Raw genomic sequence first — 24,259 nt, forward strand, 5'->3', positions numbered from 1 at the left:
GTACATGTGCTTCTTTATATACAAGTAAAAAACAAAACTTGTTAATAATGTAACCTAACCTTTCATATAAGCCCTAATTAAATGAGCTGCCACTCTCTCCACAGAGAGGAAGTTATGCAATAGAGTTTCCTTGTCATTAACTTTCATAGACCTGGGAACGTGGAATTTGATAGAGGTGAAGCAGCATGTATAACACTTACAGTTTTTATTTAGCAAACAAGACACTAAGCCTAAAAGAAAGACTTTCACGGTTTCCTTCTCTGTCATTCACAAGCCAATATTATAACCAAAGCAAAGACACCAGCCACACGAGCTGTCTTCTCATGTGTTTCTCACAGCACCCTCCACAGAGTCCATCCACCAAACGAGCAACCAAGAGTGAAGCCACAAATCCTAATTTGCCTGATAGGAGGCAAGGTCCTCAAAAGGGGTTCAGAGCCCCTTTTCTTGGTCTCCAGGGAGGGGAATGTGGACCATGTCTGTGCCAGGGAAATTAATGGAGGCTTCTCATACACCATGGAAGCACCAACACAGAGAGAAGACAACTCAGGCTGTGGCAAGAAATAAATCCAGACACAACTACCAGCTACCTCAGTGGCCCTGAACAACTACCATGACCTCCTGGATCCTTTATTTCCCCTTTGGAAAAAGGGTTCATGGCAGTACCTACCCACACAGGATCACCAAAGAGAGTAACTGAGATCAAGCGGAGAAGGCATGTAGCATACCTCCTGGAACATGCACACTCATATTCTGGTACTCGTTACCATTACTACTATCTCTAGTTATTAAGAACAAGAAAACAGAGACCCTTAGTGTTTCTGGCATCATAAGGATGTTTCTCCAAAGTGACACTATATATTTCCCTTAGACTCAGATAAACCTAATTCCCTTTCACCCCTAAATTTAGATGGTGCCCCTTTATAACTGTTACAACCAGTAACAACAAATTTTCACATCCTTATGTTTATATTCAAAAAACAATAATAAGGCTAACATACCATGATGGTCATATAAGGGTCAGAACTTCTGTTCATTCAGTGGATATTTACTGAGCACCCACCATGGTCCAGGTGCTGAGGAATAAGACAGAGGTTTGATCCTGGAAGAAATTACATTCTTGGGTGGGTGAGTGGAGAGAAAAACGTGCTACTGACAAGTAACCATAAGCAATTACTGCGTGTTAAGCACCATGGTGAGCTGAGCATCTTCCACATATTACCTCATTTGGATCTCAGAAGAAGCCTCGAGAGTAGGATTCTCTACAATGACATTATGTACAAATGAGGTTCCCTTCATCTAACACATATGAGGTGTTTTCTTTTTTTTTTTTTTTAAATTTTTTTAATGTTTATTTTTGAGACAGAGAAAGACAGAGCACGAATGGGGGAGGGACAGAGAGAGAGGGAGACAAAGAATCCGAAGCAGGCTCCAGGCTCTGAACTGTCAGCACAGACCCCGATGCGGGGCTCGAACTCACAGACCGTGAGATCATGACCTGAGCCTAAGTCGGATGCTTAACCGACTGAGCCACCCAGGCGACCCACACACAGGTCATTTTCTATGGAACTTGGAGGTCAACACAAACTTGCTTTCTGTTCTCCCGGGTCTTACAATGAACTTTCACTTCAAGTGTGGTGATCGCTATAATGAATGAACAGCCTATTGGTGGAGACCACTACTTCTGCCTCCAGGGATCAAGGGAAAGTTTCCAAAGCAGGAGACATTTCAGACAAGGTTTGCTAAGTATTCCAGGCAAAGGGAAACAGGACACATCCTACATGGAGCAGAGGCATCTGAGTACACAGAAGGGACTGGCAAATGAACAGATGTAGCTCCAAGACAATGAGCGTGGGGGAGTGGGTGCAGAAACCCAGGCAGGGCCAGATCATACAGCATACCACTGGATTCCATCACCTGCAGAAGGCTGTTAAGATACGAAATGAGGGGGCGCCTGGGTGGCTCAGTTGGTTGAGTGGCCGACTTCGGCTCAGGTCATGATCTTGCAGTCCGTGAGTTCGAGCCCCGCATCGGGCTCTGTGCTGACAGCTCAGAGCCTGGAGCCTGTTTCGGATTCTGTGTCTCCCTCTCTCTGACCCTCCCCTGTTCATGCTCTGTCTCTCCCTGTCTCAAAAAAAAAAAAATTAAAAAAAAAAAAGATAGGAAATGAGGTGGTCAGGCTTCTGTTTGGGGGACATCATTGACAGCAGCATGCAAGAGGTAAATGCCCACAGGCGGGGAGGGCTCTAAGAAGCTATCCCAGTTATCCAGGAGAGACACAATCAGGATCACAACTCGGACAGCTGCATGGTGGTCAGCAGTAGGAATTCTAAAGCCAGAGTGACTTCTAAGCCCCACCTCCTTCCACCTCAGCTGAGCCAATTTGGGCATGTCATTTAACCTGAAGGTGCCAACTGTCTGGCTCATTACAAGTCCTAACTGAACGCTGACCACTAAACTACTGGGAGGTGGAGTGGGCACAGAATAAGTCAGAGAGGAGTGACATACAGTGACCAGTGACATCCAGGTATGTCCCATGGTCAACAGGAGGGGTGCTGGTGAACCCCTTGATCAGGGCATGGAATACAAGAGAGCAAATGGGACAGAGGAGGGGAGGTGACAGGTGCACTTGAGGTCACGCTAACCTACAGTTAACACAGGTGGAGACGCTCAACGGGGATTCAAACAGAAACGTAGAAATCAGCAAAGAGGTGGAGCCAGGAACTACACCTTTGCGAGCTGTTGGCATAAATGGTAGCCGGAAGCCACGGGAGATGATGAGATCACCCAGTGAGTTTGGAGAAAAAGAAGACAAACAGGCTCCAACATTTCAGATATTTTAAGATTAACTGTATATGCCCCAAGGCCAGGAGGAAACCTTTGTAGGAGGCAAAGAAATAGCACAGCACTGAGCCCTAAGGAAGCGACTAACTTAAAGTGTGGTGGTCTAAGGTAGGTTGGTCAGAGAGAGCCCACAGATGAAAATCCTGCAGTCCCAAGTATATGGACTCTTAAACTGCTTTAGTCTGCCTTCCAAATCTGTTGAAAGGTGATAAATAAGGGTAATGGAATATATCTGAGCAGAGATGGTGAAGGAAAGGGAAGACCTCCTCTAGGGAAAAAAAGAAAAAGAGTCTTCTAAAACATACTCCCACTGTCCCTATACACCCCTCACACACACAAAAAAGGAAGAAAAGTAGACACCCCTCTTTCCCTGAATTCCTTATTAAGTGAATAAGTGGCCAAAGCATCTTGGAATTTAGGATATTGGTCACCTGGTGAATAGAATAAAGAGGGAAAGACATGGTTCTTCCCCTTTGCCAGGTTAATATTTAGACAGTCAAGATTCAATAAACACAGGGATTGGCCAAAATTTCGGTAAAGGGACAAATGCTAAATATTCTAGGCTTTATACGAACTCTGTTGCAACTATTCCACTCTGCCCTCACAACATGAAAGCAGCCAGAGATAACACTAAAGGAGTAAGCATGGCTGTGTTCCAATAAAACTTTATTTACAAAAGTAGGTGGCAGACTGAATTGGACCTACTGGCCAGTTTGCTAAGCCCCGGACTAACACATCACAAGCCAACAGAGGAGAATCTGGGGTCAGCTTGAAAGTTCCTAAGATGCATTCATTCCCTCCTTAGAAGTCATTAAGGAAAGTTAGCAAGAGCACAGACCTTTTGCTAGACCTGAAGGAAGAGAAAGAAAGGAGAAAAATCTGGACTTGTGGATTTAAAAGGATGAAATGAAATGATGGTTCAACATACAACCTCTTTCAAGTCTTCTCTCTTTTTTTTTTTTTCCTGTTCTTTAGTCAAATGTTGGAAACTATGGAAAACCCAATGGTTTCTTTGAAGACCCTCCTTAGAAACCAATTCCTGCTTCTAGGTTTCGCACAAAGAGCATAACATTCTGCTTCCAAAGATCTTCCCTCAATCCCCAATGAATGTAATCCTCTACTGGAACACTAGAAGAGCAGATACATGTACCTGTCCACTTCTGCCTAAACTGATGGCTTTGCTATTCAGGAAAAAGGAAAAATAATACTGGGTCTCCATTTCCTCTAAAAACATGAGCCAGGGGTGCATACTTTCCCTTCAAAGCACCTCAACAGGAATGTGTTTCTTTCTTTTTTAAAAAATGGTTTTTTTATTTTTGAGAGAGACATAGTGCAAGTAGGGGAGGGGCAGGCTCCAGGCTCTGAGCTGCTAGCAGAGAGCCCAACATGGGGCTCAGACTCACAAACTGTGAGATCATGACCTGAGCCAAAGTCGGACACGTAACCCAGTAAGCCACCCAGGCACCCCCGGACTGCTTCTTTACACCCAAGTGAGGAGGAACGACATATGGATGTGCTGATAATCCCTGCAGTCACTTCTTGTCCTGGACTGCAAAACCAAGCCAATATGCCCATGCCTTGTCTAGTGTCCACTAACGTCTGGAGAACTGCCATGACCAGCTGCGTGGGGTGTCACCTTTTTGGAGAGTCATTCACGTCTTATGTTCTCAAGAATGGTAACTACCTTCAAGTGTTGACTTTCTACCTGAAAACCTGAATTTAGACCAAAAATCTTGAAAGACCTTTCAGTGACACATCAGTTTCATGGGAATGGAGAAAAAGGGTAAGACGGTAAGGTACCTATGTCAAAGAAGTTATCTGCACCACAAAAAAAAAGGGGGGGGGGGAGCAAAGTAAGCACCTAGGTCAGGGAGCACTTGAAACCACAGAGTGACTGGAGTTCCCTTCACTTCCCGCTTCATGCAGAATGTCTGTCAGGAAAGGTAACCAGTACCCAAGACATGGAAGTGTCCTGACCTTATGGACCTCTAACATCATTTCAAATATATAGTCAGAGGAACTTAGGTGAACTGAGTATGAAAACAAGGTAAAACAGCACCCCCAACCCCCGGCCCAATGGACCATAAACCGTACACAGAAGCAAAAGCTCAGGAGTCAGCTTTTTGACAAGAAACCTATTTTAAAAAATGAACTCCACTTTTTAAAATAATAAATGTTTATTAATAAAAAAATCAGCATATTTTGAGATCCTTCTATGACCCTGACACAACTGTCTGAGGCACTTGGTGTGAACTACCCTGTTGCAGGAGCCCTGTGAGGTGGTCACTGTCACCACCCTGATCTCTAGCTGGCAACCACACTGACAGAGGTTAACAACTTTGCCCCATGTCCTGAAGAGGGACGTGGCAGAAGCAAGGCTCAAACCCCGGACCGTCCTCATTCCACAAAACCAGTCTCCACGGCAGCAGCTCACAGGTGCGCACTGTCTATAGGGACACGCGCTTTACCCCCAATGCTACTCCATCTTATCCTCACAACAGCTCCATAAGGAAGGGACTTAGTTTTTCTAACTCTTACTTTACAGATGAGAAAGCTGAGTTTCAAAGCGTCCTGAGAAAGTCCAAGGTCACCCCACTGGCCGAGGGCAGGGCTGGGGTTCCAACACAGGTGTTTCCACTGTGGAGGTCAAACTCCTTCCCACGTCAGAGGCTCCCCTTCTAGGCAGTGTCCCCAGAGTCTGCAACCCATTACCACCAGCTCTCAAAGGAGGGGCAGCTGTTCAGACCCTTCACAGCTTCAGCTGAAAGGCAGAGAGTCCAGGGAAGCCTGCGGGGGACAGGCCACCTGCCTCCCTCCTATTTCAAGTCCAATGGCTCCCAACTCCGCCACACTAGGGCGGGGGTTGGGGAGCCATCTTCTGACTGTGGCAGGCCACACTCATTTCCCACATGGATAAAACCTGAGGTCAGAAAACACCACTCAGAAGTGACTCATTTCTAACTTCCCTGCCAAAAACAACACCCTTTTACGTAACTTGCTCACACACCAATCTCCTCCTCCTTCTAAGGGTGAGAGCCCTGTCAAACCAAGGCTGCTTGTCCTCACAAACTGGCCTTCTATTTCCAGCAAAGGCAAATCAAATTTCCCTTTCTGCCCTCATCTCCCTGCTAAGTGGGGTCAGAGGTAGCCAGATCAACATGATCCTCCAATGTGCCCTTCTGGTAACTCCTTCTGGAAGGGGTGGGAGATTTCATATATAATATTGGCTCTTGGGCTGATTTCTTAAGCCAACCACAAAAAATAAGTGTGTGGTGAAGGAAAGGCCCCCAAGGACTAGGGATCTCTCTCAGATGAGTTTGCAAGCCAGTTTCCCGAAGGAGCACTTCTCACATTTTCCATCTCCAGCTGCGTACGTGCAAAAAAGAAAGCCCTTTTCGGGTGTGTCTGTAGGCTAGACTTGGCATAGGAATAGCTGTGGGCAGCCATTTGATACATAAAATTCACTGTGCTTCTGCAACCAGAAGCAATTAGTCCAAAAATTTTTTTTTGTTATGTCTGTCTCCTTAATTTGCTATGAGGTCCTCTATGGTCATGTCAGCACATGTATCTCCCAACATCTGTATTTGCTTTCAAAAAACCCCAAAAAGGGGTGCCTGGGTGGCTCAGTCACTTAAGTGTCTGACTTCAGCTCAGGTCATGATCTCATGGCTTGTGAGTTTGAGCCCCATGACAGTGATCTCATGGCTTGTGAGTTCGAGCCCCATGTCAGGCTCTGTGCTGACCGCTCAGAGCCTGGAGCCTGCTTCAGATTCTGTGTCTCCCTCTCTCTCTGCTCCACCCCTGCTTGCTCTCTGTCTCTCTCTAAAATAAATAAGAAATTTTAAAAATTAAAAAAAATTAAAAAAAAAAAAAGACAGGGGTGCCTAGGTGGCTCAGGTGGTTAAGCGTTCGACTTTGGCTCAGGTCATGATCTCACGGTTCGTGGGTTCGACCCCCGTGTCTGGCTCTGGCTCTGGCTCTGTGCTGACAGCTCAGGGCCTGGAGCCTGCTTCGGATTCTGTGTCTCCGTCTCTCTGCCCCTCCCCGGCTCACACTCTGTCTCTCTCTCCCTCTCAAAAATAAACATTAAAAAAATAATAAAATTAAAAAAATTTAAAAACCCACAACACGAGATATGTTCAAAGATATACTTACTCCTCCTCTTCTCCAGGTGAGGACAGCTTCTGCCCTCCCGCAGGGAAGAGGAAGCAGAGGGAACTTCCCCCAGGGTGCTGGTGGGAACGTTGCAGGAGGAAGGAACACAGAAATTGGCAAGGACTTGAAGGACGGATATGCAAGTGCCGTAAGGCTTGCTGAGCCCTGAGTGTGCCAAAAATTAATTCATAAGCAAATGCTTATTTTATAGTTTCCCACTTGCTACAAAACACCAAGCAGAAAGACTCCTTTTGAGAGCTGATAGGAAGGGGGTGAAGCCGGAGTGGGGAGGTAACGTAGGGGTTGCTCGAAGAGAAGCTCAATTCCATGGTTTGACAATGTGTCATCCTACCTTGTGGAGCTGAAGGGCAGTGGTAGCATCTCCTTGTTCCTGTAAGCACAGGGTTCACCATAAAGTCTGAGCTGCTCTCAGGTCAGGGGAGTTTGGAGATTAATATCCACCCCTTAGATAAGCCAGGGCACAGACAGAAGATGCTCGAAGACTTGAGGACACTGTCCCTAAGAGTCCATTATGCCAGGATGGGAAATATCCTAAATGTGGGTTCCTGTCATTTCAGGGCTTTAGGTGATGATGTGACAGATAACAAGGTTTCAGAATAAAGGAGCAAACTCTCTCTGTGAGGGTTCCTAGCAAGCACTACATGTTTTTATTTTTGGATTCCCATAATTGATTCCTCCAAGGTCTGGGCAATGAAATTCACAACTTTTGGAGAGCTAAGGGCCCCACCAACTTCATCCTAAGGACTGGGATGAATATTCACAGAACACCCAGAAAGGCAATGACATGAGTCGTCGCTTCTGCAAAGACAGGACTGAATTTTCAGGGAGAACAAAGCTCCTCTGTGGCAGACAATGGTGCCTTTTTTTTTTTTTTTTTTAAACTTTAGCGCCCAACTCAGGGGTTTGACTGACCCATGATAGGTGCTCAATCGTTTATAATGTGGGGGGGGGGGCATGGAGCCAGTCTCCAAAGTTGCCCACCTCCACACAGTTCCCTCCTAATATGCACATGCCCTCATCTCAACAACAGGTGGGGCTTTTCTCACCCCCCCTCTGAAATTGGGCTGACCTTATGACAAAGCCTTATGACTGATTTTGACCAAAAGAATGCGGCAGAAGTGACATTCAAGGAATCCCCCTCAGCCCAGGACTTACAAGGATTTGTAGCTTCCACTTTCCACTTCTTGAAACTCCACTTAGACCCCAGTCAAGATGCTCTAAGAACTCCAAACCACATGGAAAGGCCACAGGGAGGAGAACCAAAGCAATCCGAGTGACAGTCCCCAGTAAGCTCCCAGATGAGAGCCAGAACCAAGTGGCCACCGTGGCTGACTACCCAATCAAGCCCATGCCAAAATCACATGGTATAGAAGAACCACTCAGCTGAGCCCAAGCCTACAGAAGTGTGACAGCCGTGAGAACGGTCACTGCTTCAAGGCACTAAATTTCAAGAGGGCCGCTAAAGTGACAGAACTAAAACAGGGGGGTGGAGGAGACAAGAGGCACATGGCATTTAGTCTAGTTCTGTAGCTCTGAGTAAGTCAGAAACCTCACTGAACTCCTCAGACTCCAAAGAGATAGCCTGAGTGGAAGGACTTTATACACAGTAAGTGCCCAAACCCAGGGAGAATGGATGCCAGTTCCACTGTCTTCACTACTGAGCTCTGCAGCCAAGAACCCACCCCTGGCCCACCTACAGCTCTGTTCCTGAAGGTGACAAGGAGTTAAGTGGTAAGAAGGAGCAAGTCGTCTATCTCTATAAAGCACCTACTATTCTTCCTTGGACCTTTACAATCATCCTACAGAATGAAGGCATCATAGGGAATGAGGAGTTCAGAGAACCCAGCTGCCCTGGTTTAAATCTTGGCTCTGCTACTTACTTATTGTAGGATTTGGGGCAAGTTCCTTAACGTTTTTTCATTTTACTTTCCTCATGTGTTAAAAGGGGGTAATTATGGCATCTACCACCTATAGAGAGAGTGAGGATTAGATGAGAGGATACACTGAAAACACTGAAGCATAGTTCCTGGCTCATAGTAAGCACTTAACTGGCTATTATCATCATCATTATGGCTTTTACTTTTAATTTTTAAAATGATCATACAGTAAAACTAACTTCTTTGGTATACAGTTCTACAAACTTTCACACATGTATAGATTCACGTGGTCACTACCAAAAGCAGGACACACAATAGCGTTATCACACAAAAAAACCCTTGTGCTGTTTCTTTAGAGTCAAATTCTCCCCTCGCCTCTAGTCCTGGCAAATACTGATCTGTTCATCATCACTACAGTCCTGTCCTTTCGAGAATGTCATAGAATTAGAACCACATAGTATGCCTCCTTTTGAGATTGGCTCCTTTCTCTCAGCATAATGCCTTTAAGATGCATCCAAGTTATTGCATGGATCAATAGTTTTTTTCTTTTTATTGCTGAGTAGTATTCCATTGTATGAATCACCTGGAGTTTGTCCAATCATATTTTTCATAATTATTTTCACAAGCCAAAGAAAACTTCAGAAATGGAATCGGCCAAACATCACTGATAGATTCTAAGAATTCCTGGAAAAACATTTAATAATTGCTTACAAGTTCTGATTCAAGGCGACAAGGAACCCAGGGGTCTGCACTTAGGCCTCACACTTGATAGACACAGGAACAGAAACGCAGTAATAACTTCCTTAATCCCACACAGACCCGGACTGGAAGGTAGTACTTATTCTCCTTCTTCTCCACGTGAAACATGTTCTAAATCCTGGGAAGAGGTGCTTATAAGCATAAGGGTCCTTCTGCAGCCCTCTTTCTGAATAGGCAACACCCAGTTCCGGAACCCTATAGCCCTCTATGCTTCCCTTTGACTGCCCTTTCTACCACCAGTCACTGAGAAACATTACTCCATGGAAGCCCACCTGACCTCAGACCAATTTCCCTTCCTGACACCACAACTGGACAATACAAACAGGAGTAACGGGCATGGAGTTGCAGTGGGACCTTATGCCACCTTCCATGGATTACAGCATTTCAGCAATCATTAATGGTTGCAGCGACAGTGTTAACCCAACTCAGACTAACTTCCCACAGCTACTCATTTACTACTTCAACCAGCTTCTCTAAAGCAGGATGAAATTTTCAATCACTCCCCCTGGGGCTTCAAGGTTCTTAACCAGCTCCAGACACAACCTGAGTTCCACATCATTCTCTCCAGAGAAAGAAAGCTCGGGGCCAAGGGAGAGCTCACAACTCAACTCTAGGCTAGAATCAATTTTCCTGGAACCACGGGTCTCTACTAAAGCCAGGGGCCAGATTCTCCCCTCCACCCTCTGAGGTCACAGAATGGGGAGGATGAGGGAGAAAGAAAGCGTGAGCATGTGTGCCCTTGGTGCTATGCCCTCCCATCCCGGCTCACCCCCTCATGAGCACACTGGCTCCCTTAAGAGAAAACATCTCCACTCCCTGCGAGGCTGAACTATTGGAACTCTATTGTGGCAGTTCATCTGGAGCCTGAGCTTATGAGTAATAAATGTGTGAAAACATGAAACTAATATTCATAATTACTTTACAAGATAAAGAACTTGAAGGAAAAACAGCTTCTGTGTGCCTTGCCATCATCATGAGGGGTACACTGTGAAAAACACGGCATCCTGCCAGAACCGCAGACTTCATCTCGCCAGCCAGCCTTAGCACCGGCGGCCCTCAGCCCCCACGAGCCCTTTCCAAGTTTCATTATTCCTTAATTAACGGTGCCTTCATGCTTCTCCTCATCCAGACGCTTGTGAGCCTCAAAGAGCCAAATGAGACCTCTGATCCTCTCATCTTCCACATCTGTTTAGGTTCCATTTTGGCCAGCATTTACCAACTATCAGTGGGTCTAGGGTCCAGTCTCAAGCAGGGAGTGTTGGAGAGTCTGCATTCATGATATCCCGTCCCTGAGTCTGTTGCCCCACTAGGTTCAGTACCTCTTCTTCTCCCCATTTTTTCTTCTACTGAAGTATAACTTATGTACAATAAAGCACACCAATTTTCATTGTATGGGTTACTGAGTTTGAAACAGGTATGTACCCGTGTATTCACCCCCTAGGTGGAGACGTTAATTATCTCTAGCACCCCAAAAAGTGCCTATCCTAGAAAATATCCTCTCCCACATTATGACCAATTTTATCATAGAATTATTTTCAGTTTAAGTTCTTGTTAGCTCTCTCCTACGTTATTGCTAATTAACTTACTTATTTGAACTGCCACCTTCTGGATCCTGTTCTCATGTCACCTGTCCAACACTGCCAGATCTGTAGTCCTAAATGGCAGCACCAAGGTCCTTGACAGGCTGCCCTATACTGCATACAAACTCTCACACCCACCGCCAGTCCCCGTTCACCACCCTACGCTAGCTCTGCTCAGTGTGACGGACCCAATCCCTGTTCTCCAGCACCCCTCCAGCTCCTGCACCCTGGGCCTCCTCTTCCCTCCCAAGCAGCACAAAAGGGCTGGCTCATGACCCAGTTCCACGTCATTTCCACCCTTCAGACCCACAGCCATCCTTCAAAGCCAATCTCATCAAAAAAACCTTTCACTGACTCCTCACACAGATGTCGTTACTTCTTCCTTGGAGGGTATGTGTTATCATTCTTAACTTTTAGATGGCATTACCATTATCCTTGAGAAAAATACATGTGTTTGCATTCTTGTATTCTTGCTAGATTTTTCAATTTCTCTAAGACTAAGCTTCTAGGATTCTAGGATTTCTCTAATTAGTAAAGCTTTAAAAGAAAACTGCAATTTCCAAAAAACTGGAAGCAATAACCTAGGGTTTCCACCTTTTTCTTTAGCCAGAGGGGGAAAAAACCTGTCACCCACTATCAAAATCTTTTCCTTAAAGCAAAGACTTTGGAGCTAAAAGAAAAATTGGAGAGGATATAATATCAGAAATAAAATAGTAAGATGGTCCTTCAAATTGAATTTACTTGGTTTGTGAAAAACTCCTCCCAAGCTCTCCATTTTTTATACCTGGCTGTGCCTGGAGAACCTTCTCATAGACCAACTGGCTCCAGTGTCTAAAAACCACTGCCTTATAGTTCCTACTAAAGCACTGTGTACACACAAAGCACTCGATACATGTTTAGTTCAACGGATCTAGTCACTGCAAATCAGGTGGTTGAAAAACAGGGAGTGTTTGACACTGCTTCCATTCAAACAGGGCAATAAGTGGGCCCTATTCTCAGGAGAATGACCACAGGATCCATCCACGCTCACAGTCAGACTCACATGTGACAAAATCAGCAATCCCAACTTGTCACAACTCCGGTGCAAGTGATGACTCAGGCAAGCACTGGACTTTGCCCCTGTCACAAATCTCCAGTTAGGGAAGTGCCTAATAATGAACTTCAGAATTGTGTGTTGGTGCAAGCAGGGAATGGAGGGCGAGAAGACAGGACCACCACAGTTCGCTGCGCAGCGTGTTCAAGCAGCAGGGCGTCTGGGAGAATGAGCAGGGGCTGAAATTCAACCTGGCCCAGGCAAACCTCCCCACAGCAAGGCATGTCCTTGGCTGGTTTGCACAAAGAACCAAGACTCCATTGATCAAGACTCTGAGTTTAAGTTCAAGCCCAAGAATTTAATGTCAAATATACACATAAGGGTAAATTTTATGGTGTATTGGTATATCTCAATAAAGCTGTTAATCAAAATGTGTATACACACACACAGTGAGCAAACCCTTATTCAAGAGCCAACAAAGAAGGAAGACTGCATGATGAACGGGATAAAATATTTAAAGAAATAATTTTAATTGCCATTTCTACATGAAAATTATAAATATATTATTAAATTTATTAAAATTGACTTATTAAGGAATTCTGTCAAGAATTCTATCAAGTTTTTATTGTTTTAAAATATATATCCGGCTAACAAAAAATCATCTACACATCTTTGACTAACCTCGCCTGACTTTTCCCAGTTAGTACAAATTGGTGTTATTGGTTCAAATGGCTGTATTGAGCTTTTCACTTCAAAGGTAGGGAAATTTATAGCCATTATCTACAGATACAAAAATTAAATCCAAATAGCACACACAGTCTAAACTCTTTTTTAGTCATCCTCTGATGGGATCCTCTATGATCTTGGATAAAAAAAGTAAATACACTTCATTCAATCATTCATTGAACAAACATTTATGGACATCCTACCATGCCTCAGATCTTGGACCAATTTTCTTCATACATCCTTAGAAGTTTATCATTTTCAAATGTGACTTGTGTTTTGAAACCAAGTCTAAACTAGGACTGAATGACCAAGGAAGATACTGGTAGAATTCGTTTTTCAGAAGAACAGAATTTTGTACTCTAAGAACGAGGGTTCCATTGTAGAAGATCTTGGCATCACCTAGGTGCCTGGCTCCCAGAACAGATTCTCTTCCTGCTCAGTGGGGATGCCACACAGAAACCAAGCTGCCTTCTTACCTGTATAGTGGTGTTGCCTCCTTCCAGAAGGGCAATGGCCAGGAGAATGCTTTCATGAAACACTCGGTCACTGGACGCGTTCATTATGAGGTCAATGACCAGATTAGAGGCACCCTCCTTGTCGAGGTGGCACTGAACCTCAGCCAGGCTCATCTCACCCCTGCTTGTGGAGCTGGACCCAGAGCCTCCCGCTAGGAAGATGGAATATTGTTCTTATTAACCACAATCAGAGCAGCAAACGTGTATTGCATACCTACTATGGACCAACACTTAATGCACTAAACATGGTAACAGTATTATCTCCTTCAACCTTCTTAAAAAAACCCACAAGGAAGGTACTAATTATTAGCACAGAGGTGAAGTCACTTGTCTTCAAGTGTGAGTAGCAGAGATGGTAACTGAACGTAGGCAGGTAAGATGAAGAAGGATATATTTCCAGCAAGAGACCCAAAGCCATCCAGTCAAGACTCTCCCTAGCATTAAAACACAGTGACTTAGTGCAGAATTATCAAGAACTAGTTTGAGTTCAAGAGATAAATCAAACTTATACATGTCTTAGAACACTCCTAAGAAAATTAAGACTGTAACATTCACTTTAGCCCTGTTTCTAACAAACCCGCCTTAGCTAACCCCAGACTCATTCTTTCCCGTAATTTACCTGTTCATTCAATCAATAGTTACTCCATGCTTGGCATGGAGCCAAGAGCTGGGGATAGGAGAGTGGAGAAAACAAATTTAATTCCCATCCATACTGAGCTTGAGATGACATGAATAAACTTAAGAATACATGGCCTATGTCATTTAGTGGAATGGATTCCAACTGTGCTTAGAAAATGCCTATTTATGAACTTGACTGGCACTATTATTGGCAATAACTGAAACATTAATGTACATGGGGACATGGACTGATTAATTTCAGAAAAAAGAAAATCAGCCATCAGTCCTTCCCTGCAGACCTCAATTCAAATGCCACCTCCTTTACCCTGCTTGTCTTGACTATCTGGATCCATTACATCCATAGTGCAGAGTACAAATTGGGTTGCTGATCTTCTCTTTTACAGCTTTTTAAAGCAGTTTCTAAACACCCAAACACCCTCATAATGCCTCCCCAGGCCTCATATTTGTGGAGTGACCCCACTACAGAAAATAAAGTGAAATCGTTTTGAGATGTTATGTGAGGAACTTCTGCTTGAGAATCCCTGGGAACTTTCAGATGAAACGAGAAGGTCCTGTTCCTGAAATGGTCTGAGAAGTGTGTCGTCACCGAAGCTGCTCAACCCCATGAAGCGAGCAGATATGTTTCAAGTTTTTATCTGGAGAGAAACTCAAGGTTCTTTCCCAGAAATTGCTAGGATAACTTTATTAATCACCAAATATTTTGGTGCTACTTACAGAATCTGCAGTCCATAACAGTCTTCATTAGAGATAGGGAATCAGACAAGTCACATTTGTGCTTCAAGCAATGAGCTCCCACCCCAAACTCAAATCAACACCCCCAATGAGTTCAATGTACTTGCAACTTTTACCTGTAATTGTGCTTATTATGTTTTGTAACATCTTTAAGGATTTACTTTTATGCAATTCTGGACTTTTTTTTTTTTTTTTTTTTTTTGTAGTGGGGAGAAAAACTCTCTTAAGAGTTTGGGAGGCTTACAGCATAGGCATTAGAATTAGCTCTATCAAGGTTCAAATTATAGGCCAGTCACTAAGAAGCTTCCAATTTCTCTGTTAAAAAGGGACAGCAACACTACCCACCATAGAATGAAGAACTCGGAGGAGCAAACAAGAACGTAGAACACTTAGGAGAGCCCTGGCACTCATTTATAACATAAATGTGAGCTTTTGCCATCCTTGCTGCTAACGTCATTGTTATTTAATGGTAAGAATGATTCCTAATGACCACAAGAAAACAGGCAGTGAAATCAAGTTCCTTGAGTCATTCAAAAATCACCAAGAGGGTTGCTGTACTGGAAAGAGGGGCAAGAGTCTTAGCCAATATCTAATTGCAGGGAAATATTTTTAGCTATCACTTTGATGGTAGACCAAAAACAAAACGAATTGCTAGAAAACACACTGGCAACCCAAATTCATCTGTCAGAGTTTCAACCTGTTAAGTAGAAACATGTAGCTCTTACGTGGCACACTCAATTCACACGTGCAGCTAATTAGCACACAACACAGCCTACCTCCTCCCCCAGGCTTGCTGGGTCCTCCTGGTGACAGCGGGCCATTGCCAAAGCTGGTGAGGCTTTCTCTTCTTCCTGAAGGTCTGATGTTTCCATAATAACGGTTGACCAAAATTTGCCTGAGCGCCTCACCCTTAATTCAAACAGGATAATGAAATCAGGTTCTGAATTCAATGCATAACTAAGCTACTAATATTCAAAAAACACAGAGGTACTCAGTTATAATTGGCTCAGTTTCACTCAGTGAAAAAATAAATTATTAATAAAAGCATTTGGAAACTGTAAAGTTAACTTCTTCAATATTTTCTCAGGAAACCACATCATTAAAAAAAAAGCAGCAATCTAGAATACTAAATATCTCAAGTACTCTCTCTCATGGTGATAAATACAGAACATTAATTTTGAAAGGTAACTAACAATAACAAAAACAAAAAAATCCCTTGGAGTAAGCCAATAAAATTCAGACAAAAAGAGACTTTTACAGGTCACCTTTCACATAGCAATATAAAAATGTTACTCCAGGCACAGAGTTATTCATAAGATTGTAAGAGAATACTAAGACATAAAAGTAATACTGCATAATGATATGATAAGCTGAACATAAGCCTTTCTAATAGAAACAGTCAATGGGTCAAGTGGTGAAGAAAAATGCTATGGAAAATAAGTGGCAGATATCAGATACGTCATTCAAAAAATAAGCACCATAGATGAAACGACATTTGACATTTCCTTTGAAATAACAAGGGAAGGGAATAGGTAGGGATATAAATGAGACAAGAGCAGCAAGGAGTTGATGGTTGTTGAAGCCGAGTTATGCATGCGGCTTCTTAAAAGTTTTCTGATTCTTCTCGTATGTATTTGAACATTTCTGCAATAAAATGTTTTAAAAATATAACCATCAAAAGAATCTTGGACAGAAGACATAACATCTCTTTCACACAACTCCAACCAAAAAAATAAATAAATAAAACTGTGATTTGTTCTCTAACACTGCGGGGACATTGGCAAAGCGGCACAGAGCAGCAGGATTTTATTCTCAGCTCTATTCCACTTTCAGTTATGCTAAGTGACTCCCAGGACACCTCCCAGTCTGGAAGCTTCTGAAAGTCAGAGGCTGTATGGTTCTCCCCCACGCTCTTTCCCAGGGACAAAGTAGTAAGGCCTGGAGTTCCTCTGGCACATCATCAGGAGGGGTAAGTGAGAAGTCTAGCAGAGAGAAGGCGTGCTGAAATATAGCAGGTGTCTAAAATAGAGGCTCAAGAGTTCTTCTGAAGAGACCTGCAACGGTAACATGAGCCAGTAGAATTTAAAGTGATTTGTTAATTAGCTCCAAGAATAGGTCTGGAGACTTCAAGTAGGGTGTCTGCAAAATAAGATGGGATGGAGCAGACAGGAGGCCAGGAGGGTCCCTGAGAGTAGCAGAGAGGCTGGGGGCCAGAGGGAGATGGGACCAGGGAACCAAGGAGAAAGGAAGAAAACTCCTTAATTCAGCGCCAAAATCACGTAAGGTCTTAGGGCTACACTGCCAAATTTTTCTTCCCAATTCATGCGGTTGGTCAAAGACCCCAGGGACAAACTGGGATGGGATAAACAGGAGAGGAGGGGGTGCGCAGTACTGATTCTTAACTCAAAGCTCAGGAAATGGAAAAATCTCTATTTTCTTCTATCCATTCCACCCACAAATGTCTCTCATCGTAGTTCAGCAAAGAATGGTGCTTCTATTAGCTCATAAGACTTGTTTCCCACCTTGAACAACTGTAAATACAAAATTCCAAGAGTTGTTTCCGATGGGGAAGTTATTTCTGAGATTTTCACGTACTTTTTAAATGGACTGCATTTGGTACAGTAGTCTTTAGTGGCTTAGAAAACCACATTTTTGTTATAAAGGTTTAGCTCTGCTGCTGTTTATGTCTCCAGGACCAGTACAAACACATTGATACTCTCCAAAGCATGGTGATTTGAAAAGGTGACTTCATTTTTTTTTTTTATGAAGGAAATTGAATAAGACACACAAAAAAATGGAAAAACATTCCATGCTCCTGGACTGGAAGAATAAATATTGTTAAAATGTCAATACTACTGAAAGGCTGACTTCATAAGAGAAATATAAATTTCAAAGGATAGTTCAAAAAAGCCTACTCAAAAAGAAAAAGAGAAAGAAAATGTTACCTCCACATTGGAGGTAACAGGAGACTGAACATGATTTCTTTTTTTTCAACATAATGATGTATCTATTTGATTTTCTTTCAGTAACATACAGACTGAATTTCCACAATAGGGAATGGCTGACAGTAAACCACCCCAAGTCTCTAACTGGATCCCTTTGGGCAGCACAGGGACTGGGAGGTTGACAATGGAGTTGAGACCTAAGAGCTGCAATCACAGAAGACAGCCAATATAGCCATCCTGGCAAAAGCATCTGCAGGATCGTAGGGTGGAATGGTCAAGTCACAAGCAGGGCGATTGTGACCAACTGACAAACACGCATCTTTAAGCAACTGTCAACCACAGCCTTTGCACTATAATCCCACTTAAGGAAGGAGAGACTCAGATTTTCCACTTCTGAGTTCGAGGGGAATTAGCAAGACTATGGTCAGTTTGTAATCAAGCAAGCGGGAGGTGAAGAAAGGAGCACATGCCATCTGGGAACACGTGGACTCCAGGAACAGGAACTTCACATTTATGCAGCTTGGACGCCAAATGAAGTTACAGAGGGATCTCACATTACCATTTTGTCTCTCTTTCCACAGAAAAACCCTGGCAGTTACCATAGCAACTGATGCATCAAATGGTACATTTTTCCCCCATAAGAGAATATCATGAAATGTGCTAATTATGGAAAAACACACACACGTACATTCTACCCTACGAACTTTTATTTTTTTTCCCTTTTCATTATAAGGTTTTTGGCACATATTCACCTCACCTTCTCTCCACAAACACACACACACACACACACACACACACACACACACACACACACACAAGTTTAAGCTGCAAGGGAAAAAAAACCCACAGAGCATGTGGGATTTGCCTTTTTTCTTTTCTTTTTTAACAAGTTGAGATTTATTCCTTTTTCTGAAAGAATAAAGACTGATAATTTTAGGTAAAAAGGAAAAAAGAAAATGGACAACATTATAAAAAGTTATGCAAATCCCTAGTGTAAAAACTTAGGTTGAAGAAAAATTCTGTTTTCTGAGCCAGTGGTTTAATTTAGGAAAAATTAAAATCCGCAGAGAAAAAGCCTTCCTAATCATCGTGATATAAATTACTCAAGAGCACAAAACTGTTCAGAGTACTAGGCTCAGAAACCTGACTGCAGAAAAGGAAAAACAACAACAACAACAACAACAACAAAACCCCCCAAACTCCCCAAATAACCTTACTTCTTCAGTTTTAATATTTGGCCACGCAGCCCTTTTTAAAAAATAAGAGTAATTTTTTCCCCAGCAGTTCACACCTGTAGTATACACACAAGTATCAGATGTTTGTCTTGGTAAGTAACTCCACACACACATTATTACCTAAGACTGAGTAAAGGCAAAGGCCAAGAGCTTCTTTTGCAGGAAGTGTGATTTTAAAACTGTAAAAATGGTAGACCAGTGATGTAGAGTAATGAAACCAAGCTCCTGCCTTGCAGTTTGCTCACACAAGTTTCATTTCTCTCAGACTAGTGGCTAAGGACAGGTGGAAATATAGCCAAGTGTCGAACAAGGCACTAAGGAGTTAACATTGCTATTTACACAGGAGAGAAAAAGTAACTTTTTGGCTTCCCAGGTTCCAGGCACTTAAAAATCATGTGCTGCAGGAAAGATCACCCTCTCACATGAGTGGTGGGCCTTTCACATCTTAGTCAGCATTAAGGTAGTGCCTCGATTTTAACATACCTGCCTTTTGTTACTAGTGTATACCGAATCACTGAAGTGTTTCAAGCTGGAAGGTAACTACAGCAGTTAGCAACCCTTGTCATAGAGCAGCCATTGTGCTAAGTGCTTCACGTGCACACCCCAGCAGAACGGTCCTAAGGGGGTAGAGCCTATTAATGGCCTCATTTTACAGCAGAAGAAACTGAGGCCCAAATCACACTGCTAGGACTTGGCAAAGGAGACCTGAACTTGTTTTTAATTCTAAAGCTGACATGCTTGCGCAGCATTCAACAGTGTGCCCCCTGGGAACCCAGGGTGTAAGGGACACCTGTATGGCCTTACCAGCTACTTCTAAGGCCCATGGTAATTCTTAGAGGACAGGCAAGGACAGAAAACACAGGAATGCAAGGGGCCCTCGCTCAATGAACTGCAAGAGATCCAGGATGCTGGAGAGGAAGGGTTGAATGCCAACTCTCTGGGAGCTATTCTTTGGTCATAGCCTGAGAAATTATAATCGCAGAAGAGTGGAAAGAATTTGGGACAAAGTGGGACCGGGCAGGGGCTGGATCGTGTGAGCAGAGCAAAGGTGCACCAGGCTGCCCCCTGATCTCAGGCCTAAGCCCTCCGGACACTGATGACCACAATTCCAAGGCAATCTTTGCAATAACTGCTTGTGTTCTAACTCCATGACTTTGAGTAAAGTACTTTACCTGCCTATGTCTCAGTTTCCTAATGCGTGAAATGGGGATGAAGGCCGTGTCACTGGGTTAAGGTCAGCATTAATAGAAACTGATGAGTTAACGTATGTACAAGGCTTAGCACAGTCACTGGTATATGATAAGTACTCAGAAGCCCAGGATATCTGCTTATCTTCCAAACATGAATAACATGAATTGGTCAGCATGCTAATGATGTATACAGGCCTTGTAGAAAATGGTTTGGCAATGCATAATCAGCACCTTAAGAAAGTGTCTATCCTTTAGCCTAAGAGTGCCCCTTCTAGGAATCTATCCAAAGTTGTACACATTTCATTTCTTCATCAAAGGGATAAAATGACAGACTACTTGCTTATTTGTGGAACTTTAGACAGCTATTAACGTTCAAAGACTTTCAAAGAAAATGACCATATATAATATTGAATGACAAAAGGTACACAAGTTGTACACTTAGACAAACCCAAGGACAGTGAAAATGCTCAAGGGCACACATTCACATCTGTGTAAAAAATGGGCAGAATAAACATATCGTTAGCTGTTTTTATAGCTGAGTAGTACAATTATCAAGTTTTTCACTATACTTTATTATAAATTACCCATAATGATCATCAATGACTTACAAAAAAATATTTATGACTTCACCTAACTAGAAAGCCACTACAGAAAAAGAAAAGAGGTCACAAAAAACTTATTAGCTTGCTGGTCATTATTTGAGACTGGTCCTATAGGTAGGTAAGAGGGAGACTCTCCAGTTACCCTCATTGATACAAATGGCTGTGACTGGTCCTGAGCCAGTTAGCACTTTAAGAATATCAACACCAACAAAAGCTGTCTTTAAATTATAGTGTATGGCTGAGGGAGGTGTTATGGTCATTAGCTCCCAACATCCAAGACTACGTACCCTTTTATGGTCTTCCAGTTGCCTCAGGGGGGGACTCGGTTCAAGTTCCTGCTAAGCATGCAGAAATTCCATTTTAAGTACAACACTAGGCAGACATGACCATCTTCAGTATCAGTCACAAATGAAACACACCAAGAGCTCACACTGAGCAAAGAGTTACACAAAAGGATTATAGGCCCTTAAAAAAAATTTCCCAGACACATATTAATGCTCGATTACTTTGAATGCTGAACAATTGTCCTGTCCCCAACCCGGATGCACTGTTTAAAGTGAGCAGACTTATAACTTTTTTTGCCATATGTTATATTATGTACTTTTACATAACAGGGCAGGTCCTCACAATTCATACATGCATTAACTGTGTGGCACATGCATAAGAACATCAATGCACACACTTCTGAACAGACACCTACATGGCACCTTGGCTCTCCCCGACCCACCAGTACACAGCATTCTAATCCAAGCTGCTAAGAGTGACGTGCTCTGATCAGCCTATTAGAGACTGATCATTACAGAGCATCCACATTGCAACTCAGCTACCTGGTAATCGGTTTCATTTTTAAGATCTTCATTAGACTTTTTTTTTAAAATATAGTGCGCTTCATTCATGCTTTACCCTACTGTGGTTTTAGAATAGTTTCTGAAAGTAAATTTTCATAGTTAGAAATATGCTGCCCCAGAAAGCATCTCTAAGACTTTAGATGCCTTAATTCTAGTTCCTCATTTAACAAGATTAGTTAGCAGGAAGAAGAGAAAGAGTGCAATGTGAAACTGACTATATTAGCAGCTTTCACCAAAACTACACATTAATATCCAGAACTTCAAATGTGCATCATTTCTGCACAGGACCCAGGATTTATTTTGTGTAACAAGAGAAAGGTCTTGACATTCCAGAGTCTCTCAAAAGAACATTTCAAGAGGGAGACAGTTTTGTGTGAAAGCCTTCACAGAGCCCTATCTCCTCACCTGGAGGGACACTTTGGTTTACCTCCAGCAACTCAGAACATTCTTTCTACAGAGAGAGCCACCTCAGTTACAGAAACCATCAGTTCCCAGCCCAGCTAGAGGACTTCCCTCCTGTATCTACCACCAGGACAGAAATTCCCCCACAACAACTCAGACACTCAACCAGGACAACTGAGAAGCACCCATATTTGCTGTCATTGCAAATATAGGTAAGCAACACACACCTCTGTGGAGTTCTCAGAATCCGGAGCTTGTGGTAGCTAGTTGGGAGTAAAACAAATCATGTTAGTTATGGCACTTGAATCTCGTGGGGTACAAAGAAGTCCAGAGACCAACACTCAAGGACAAAACACAGAAGGCAAGATCAAAGATGAGGTGACCTGGCTGTACCACATCTTCAGCAACCGAGGCAGGGAGATCATTTCTCTCTTAAATTGGATTAAATGTGGTCATGCTGGAAGAACAATTGGCCCGAGATAGGGAAATTTATTTAAAATGAACAAAGAAACGAAAGACTACTAATGACCAAGGAGGAAATCTGTATTTAAAAAAAAAAAAAAAAAAAAAAGATGCCAAACAAAGAACCGCTGCACACCTGTGTTTTGATCATCAAGAGAGGAAAAGCTATTCCAGGGCTATCCGCAAAGGTGCAGGGGGGGGAGGAACAGGTGGGTAATGACAACAGAGGTCTCGGGGGCAGTCTCCTTCCCAGGGGTCCAAAGGTTGCCAAAGACAGCACCACCAATCTGTCCTCCACAGGGCACGTGCTCCAAGCAGGGAACTGATGTCAGATGTAACTGCCAGACCCCACCCAGACCTCCCTGGACCAAAGTCACGCACAGGGCACGGCTGGCTGGTTCAAGGTGCAGTTTGGGACTATGGAATGAGGCCAAGGCTCCTGCTGCAAGGGAGTGACCTTGGCCTGCCTTAGCAGTGCTCCAGTGACATAGCACGCCCGTACTGAGGCTCGGTTGTGGCTGTTTGGTGGTGAGCCAGGGGATGTGTTGAAAGCACAGAAGGACTGTACCTGTGAAGTCTGGTGGTGTCTCAATCCAGCTCAATGCTACCCACCCCCTTGGTTTGATCCCCCAGATGGAAACGATGTTTTTGATGTGAGAATGTTATTATACAACATCATGATGTATCTTGTTTTCTATTTCCAACAGGTAAAATGAAGAAAAAAAAATAGGAGATCTCTTTAAGTACAGAGATTAAAGCAATTCTCCAGGGACAGTGCGGACTTATAGAGAGGGCTGCTCACTCAATAATGGACAGAAGAATTTTGAGACATGAGCACAACTCCCCTAACCTCAGGGGAAGGGAAAAATGTATCTCCAGAGCACTGAGCTTCCGGCTGGGGTGGGGATACACAGAGTGGCAGGACAGACGGAAGGAAGTATGGCCAGGTCCGTTATAGGTCTTTTCGAGACATAAATAATATCACAACCCAAGAAAACACTTTATTGTTTTATTTGGTATGCTTTAGGCTAAAGAATTAAAATTGTGTAAACATTTTTGCTATCTCAGTGCGAAAGGGACACAGAAGAAAAAGGAGAATTAAGGTAATGGCCCATACATTTTAGAGCAGTTGGAGGTATCAATGGAAAAACATGTCATCTCTGGCTACATTCTCACTAACATATCCTTTTATAGTGATCCTGTATGATTAGAACAAAAGAATTCTAGGCATGGGTTTACTGGAGGAACTCCCCAGAGCTACCGTCTTGCTCATTTTCCCAGTCCAAACAAAAGTTAAAGGAAATGAAGAAGAGAGAACCTGGAAGTGGTGGGGTTTGGTTCAGTTTTGTCAATTTTCCTGTCTGACATCTCTGTGTCCAAAGAAGCATCGTGAGTACGTTTAGTATGCTCATAGGGAGTATATGGCTATTTCTTAATCACTCAGGCATCAGTGGCCTCTGATAGGCTTTATGATTGTACAGTCAGTCCACTGCTTCCTTAGACCACTGTCATGCTTGTTTTGCAATTAATTTCCAAGATAAAAATGACATTAAAATTATCTTTTCTCCTTGAACATTTCATGAAGCCTTTTGAGACAACAAAGGATGTTGTGCAGTCTTGGGAATCATTATGTAAACAGAAGGACACCTTTTTAATGCTATCCGTTCATGAAACAGAATAGAAACACCCAACGT

General features: G+C 43.1%; 1 protein-coding gene across 8 annotated transcripts in view; it reads right to left on the bottom strand.

Moving 5' to 3' along the window:
- The window catches only part of ITPR1 (inositol 1,4,5-trisphosphate receptor type 1), a 325,544-nt gene that overhangs the window by 89,858 nt on the left and 211,427 nt on the right, over positions 1-24,259 (bottom strand). For 3 of the 8 annotated variants that reach the window (XM_027042521.2, XM_027042519.2, XM_053219024.1), the window contains 4 exons: positions 22,331-22,366; positions 21,141-21,191; positions 15,658-15,790; positions 13,472-13,662 (listed from right to left, as the gene is read on the bottom strand). The exons of 1 other annotated variant lie outside the window; for it this stretch is intronic. In XM_027042521.2, the coding sequence (XP_026898322.1) occupies positions 13,472-13,662; positions 15,658-15,790; positions 21,141-21,191; positions 22,331-22,366 (411 nt within the window). The remainder of the gene's footprint in view (positions 1-13,471; positions 13,663-15,657; positions 15,791-21,140; positions 21,192-22,330; positions 22,367-24,259) is intronic. 4 more of the 8 variants (XM_053219026.1, XM_053219025.1, XM_053219028.1 and 1 more) reach the window with 2 other exon arrangements.

This window comes from Acinonyx jubatus, chromosome A2 (genome assembly GCF_027475565.1).
Source record: "Acinonyx jubatus isolate Ajub_Pintada_27869175 chromosome A2, VMU_Ajub_asm_v1.0, whole genome shotgun sequence".
In the NCBI taxonomy this organism is placed as follows: domain Eukaryota; kingdom Metazoa; phylum Chordata; class Mammalia; order Carnivora; family Felidae; genus Acinonyx; species Acinonyx jubatus.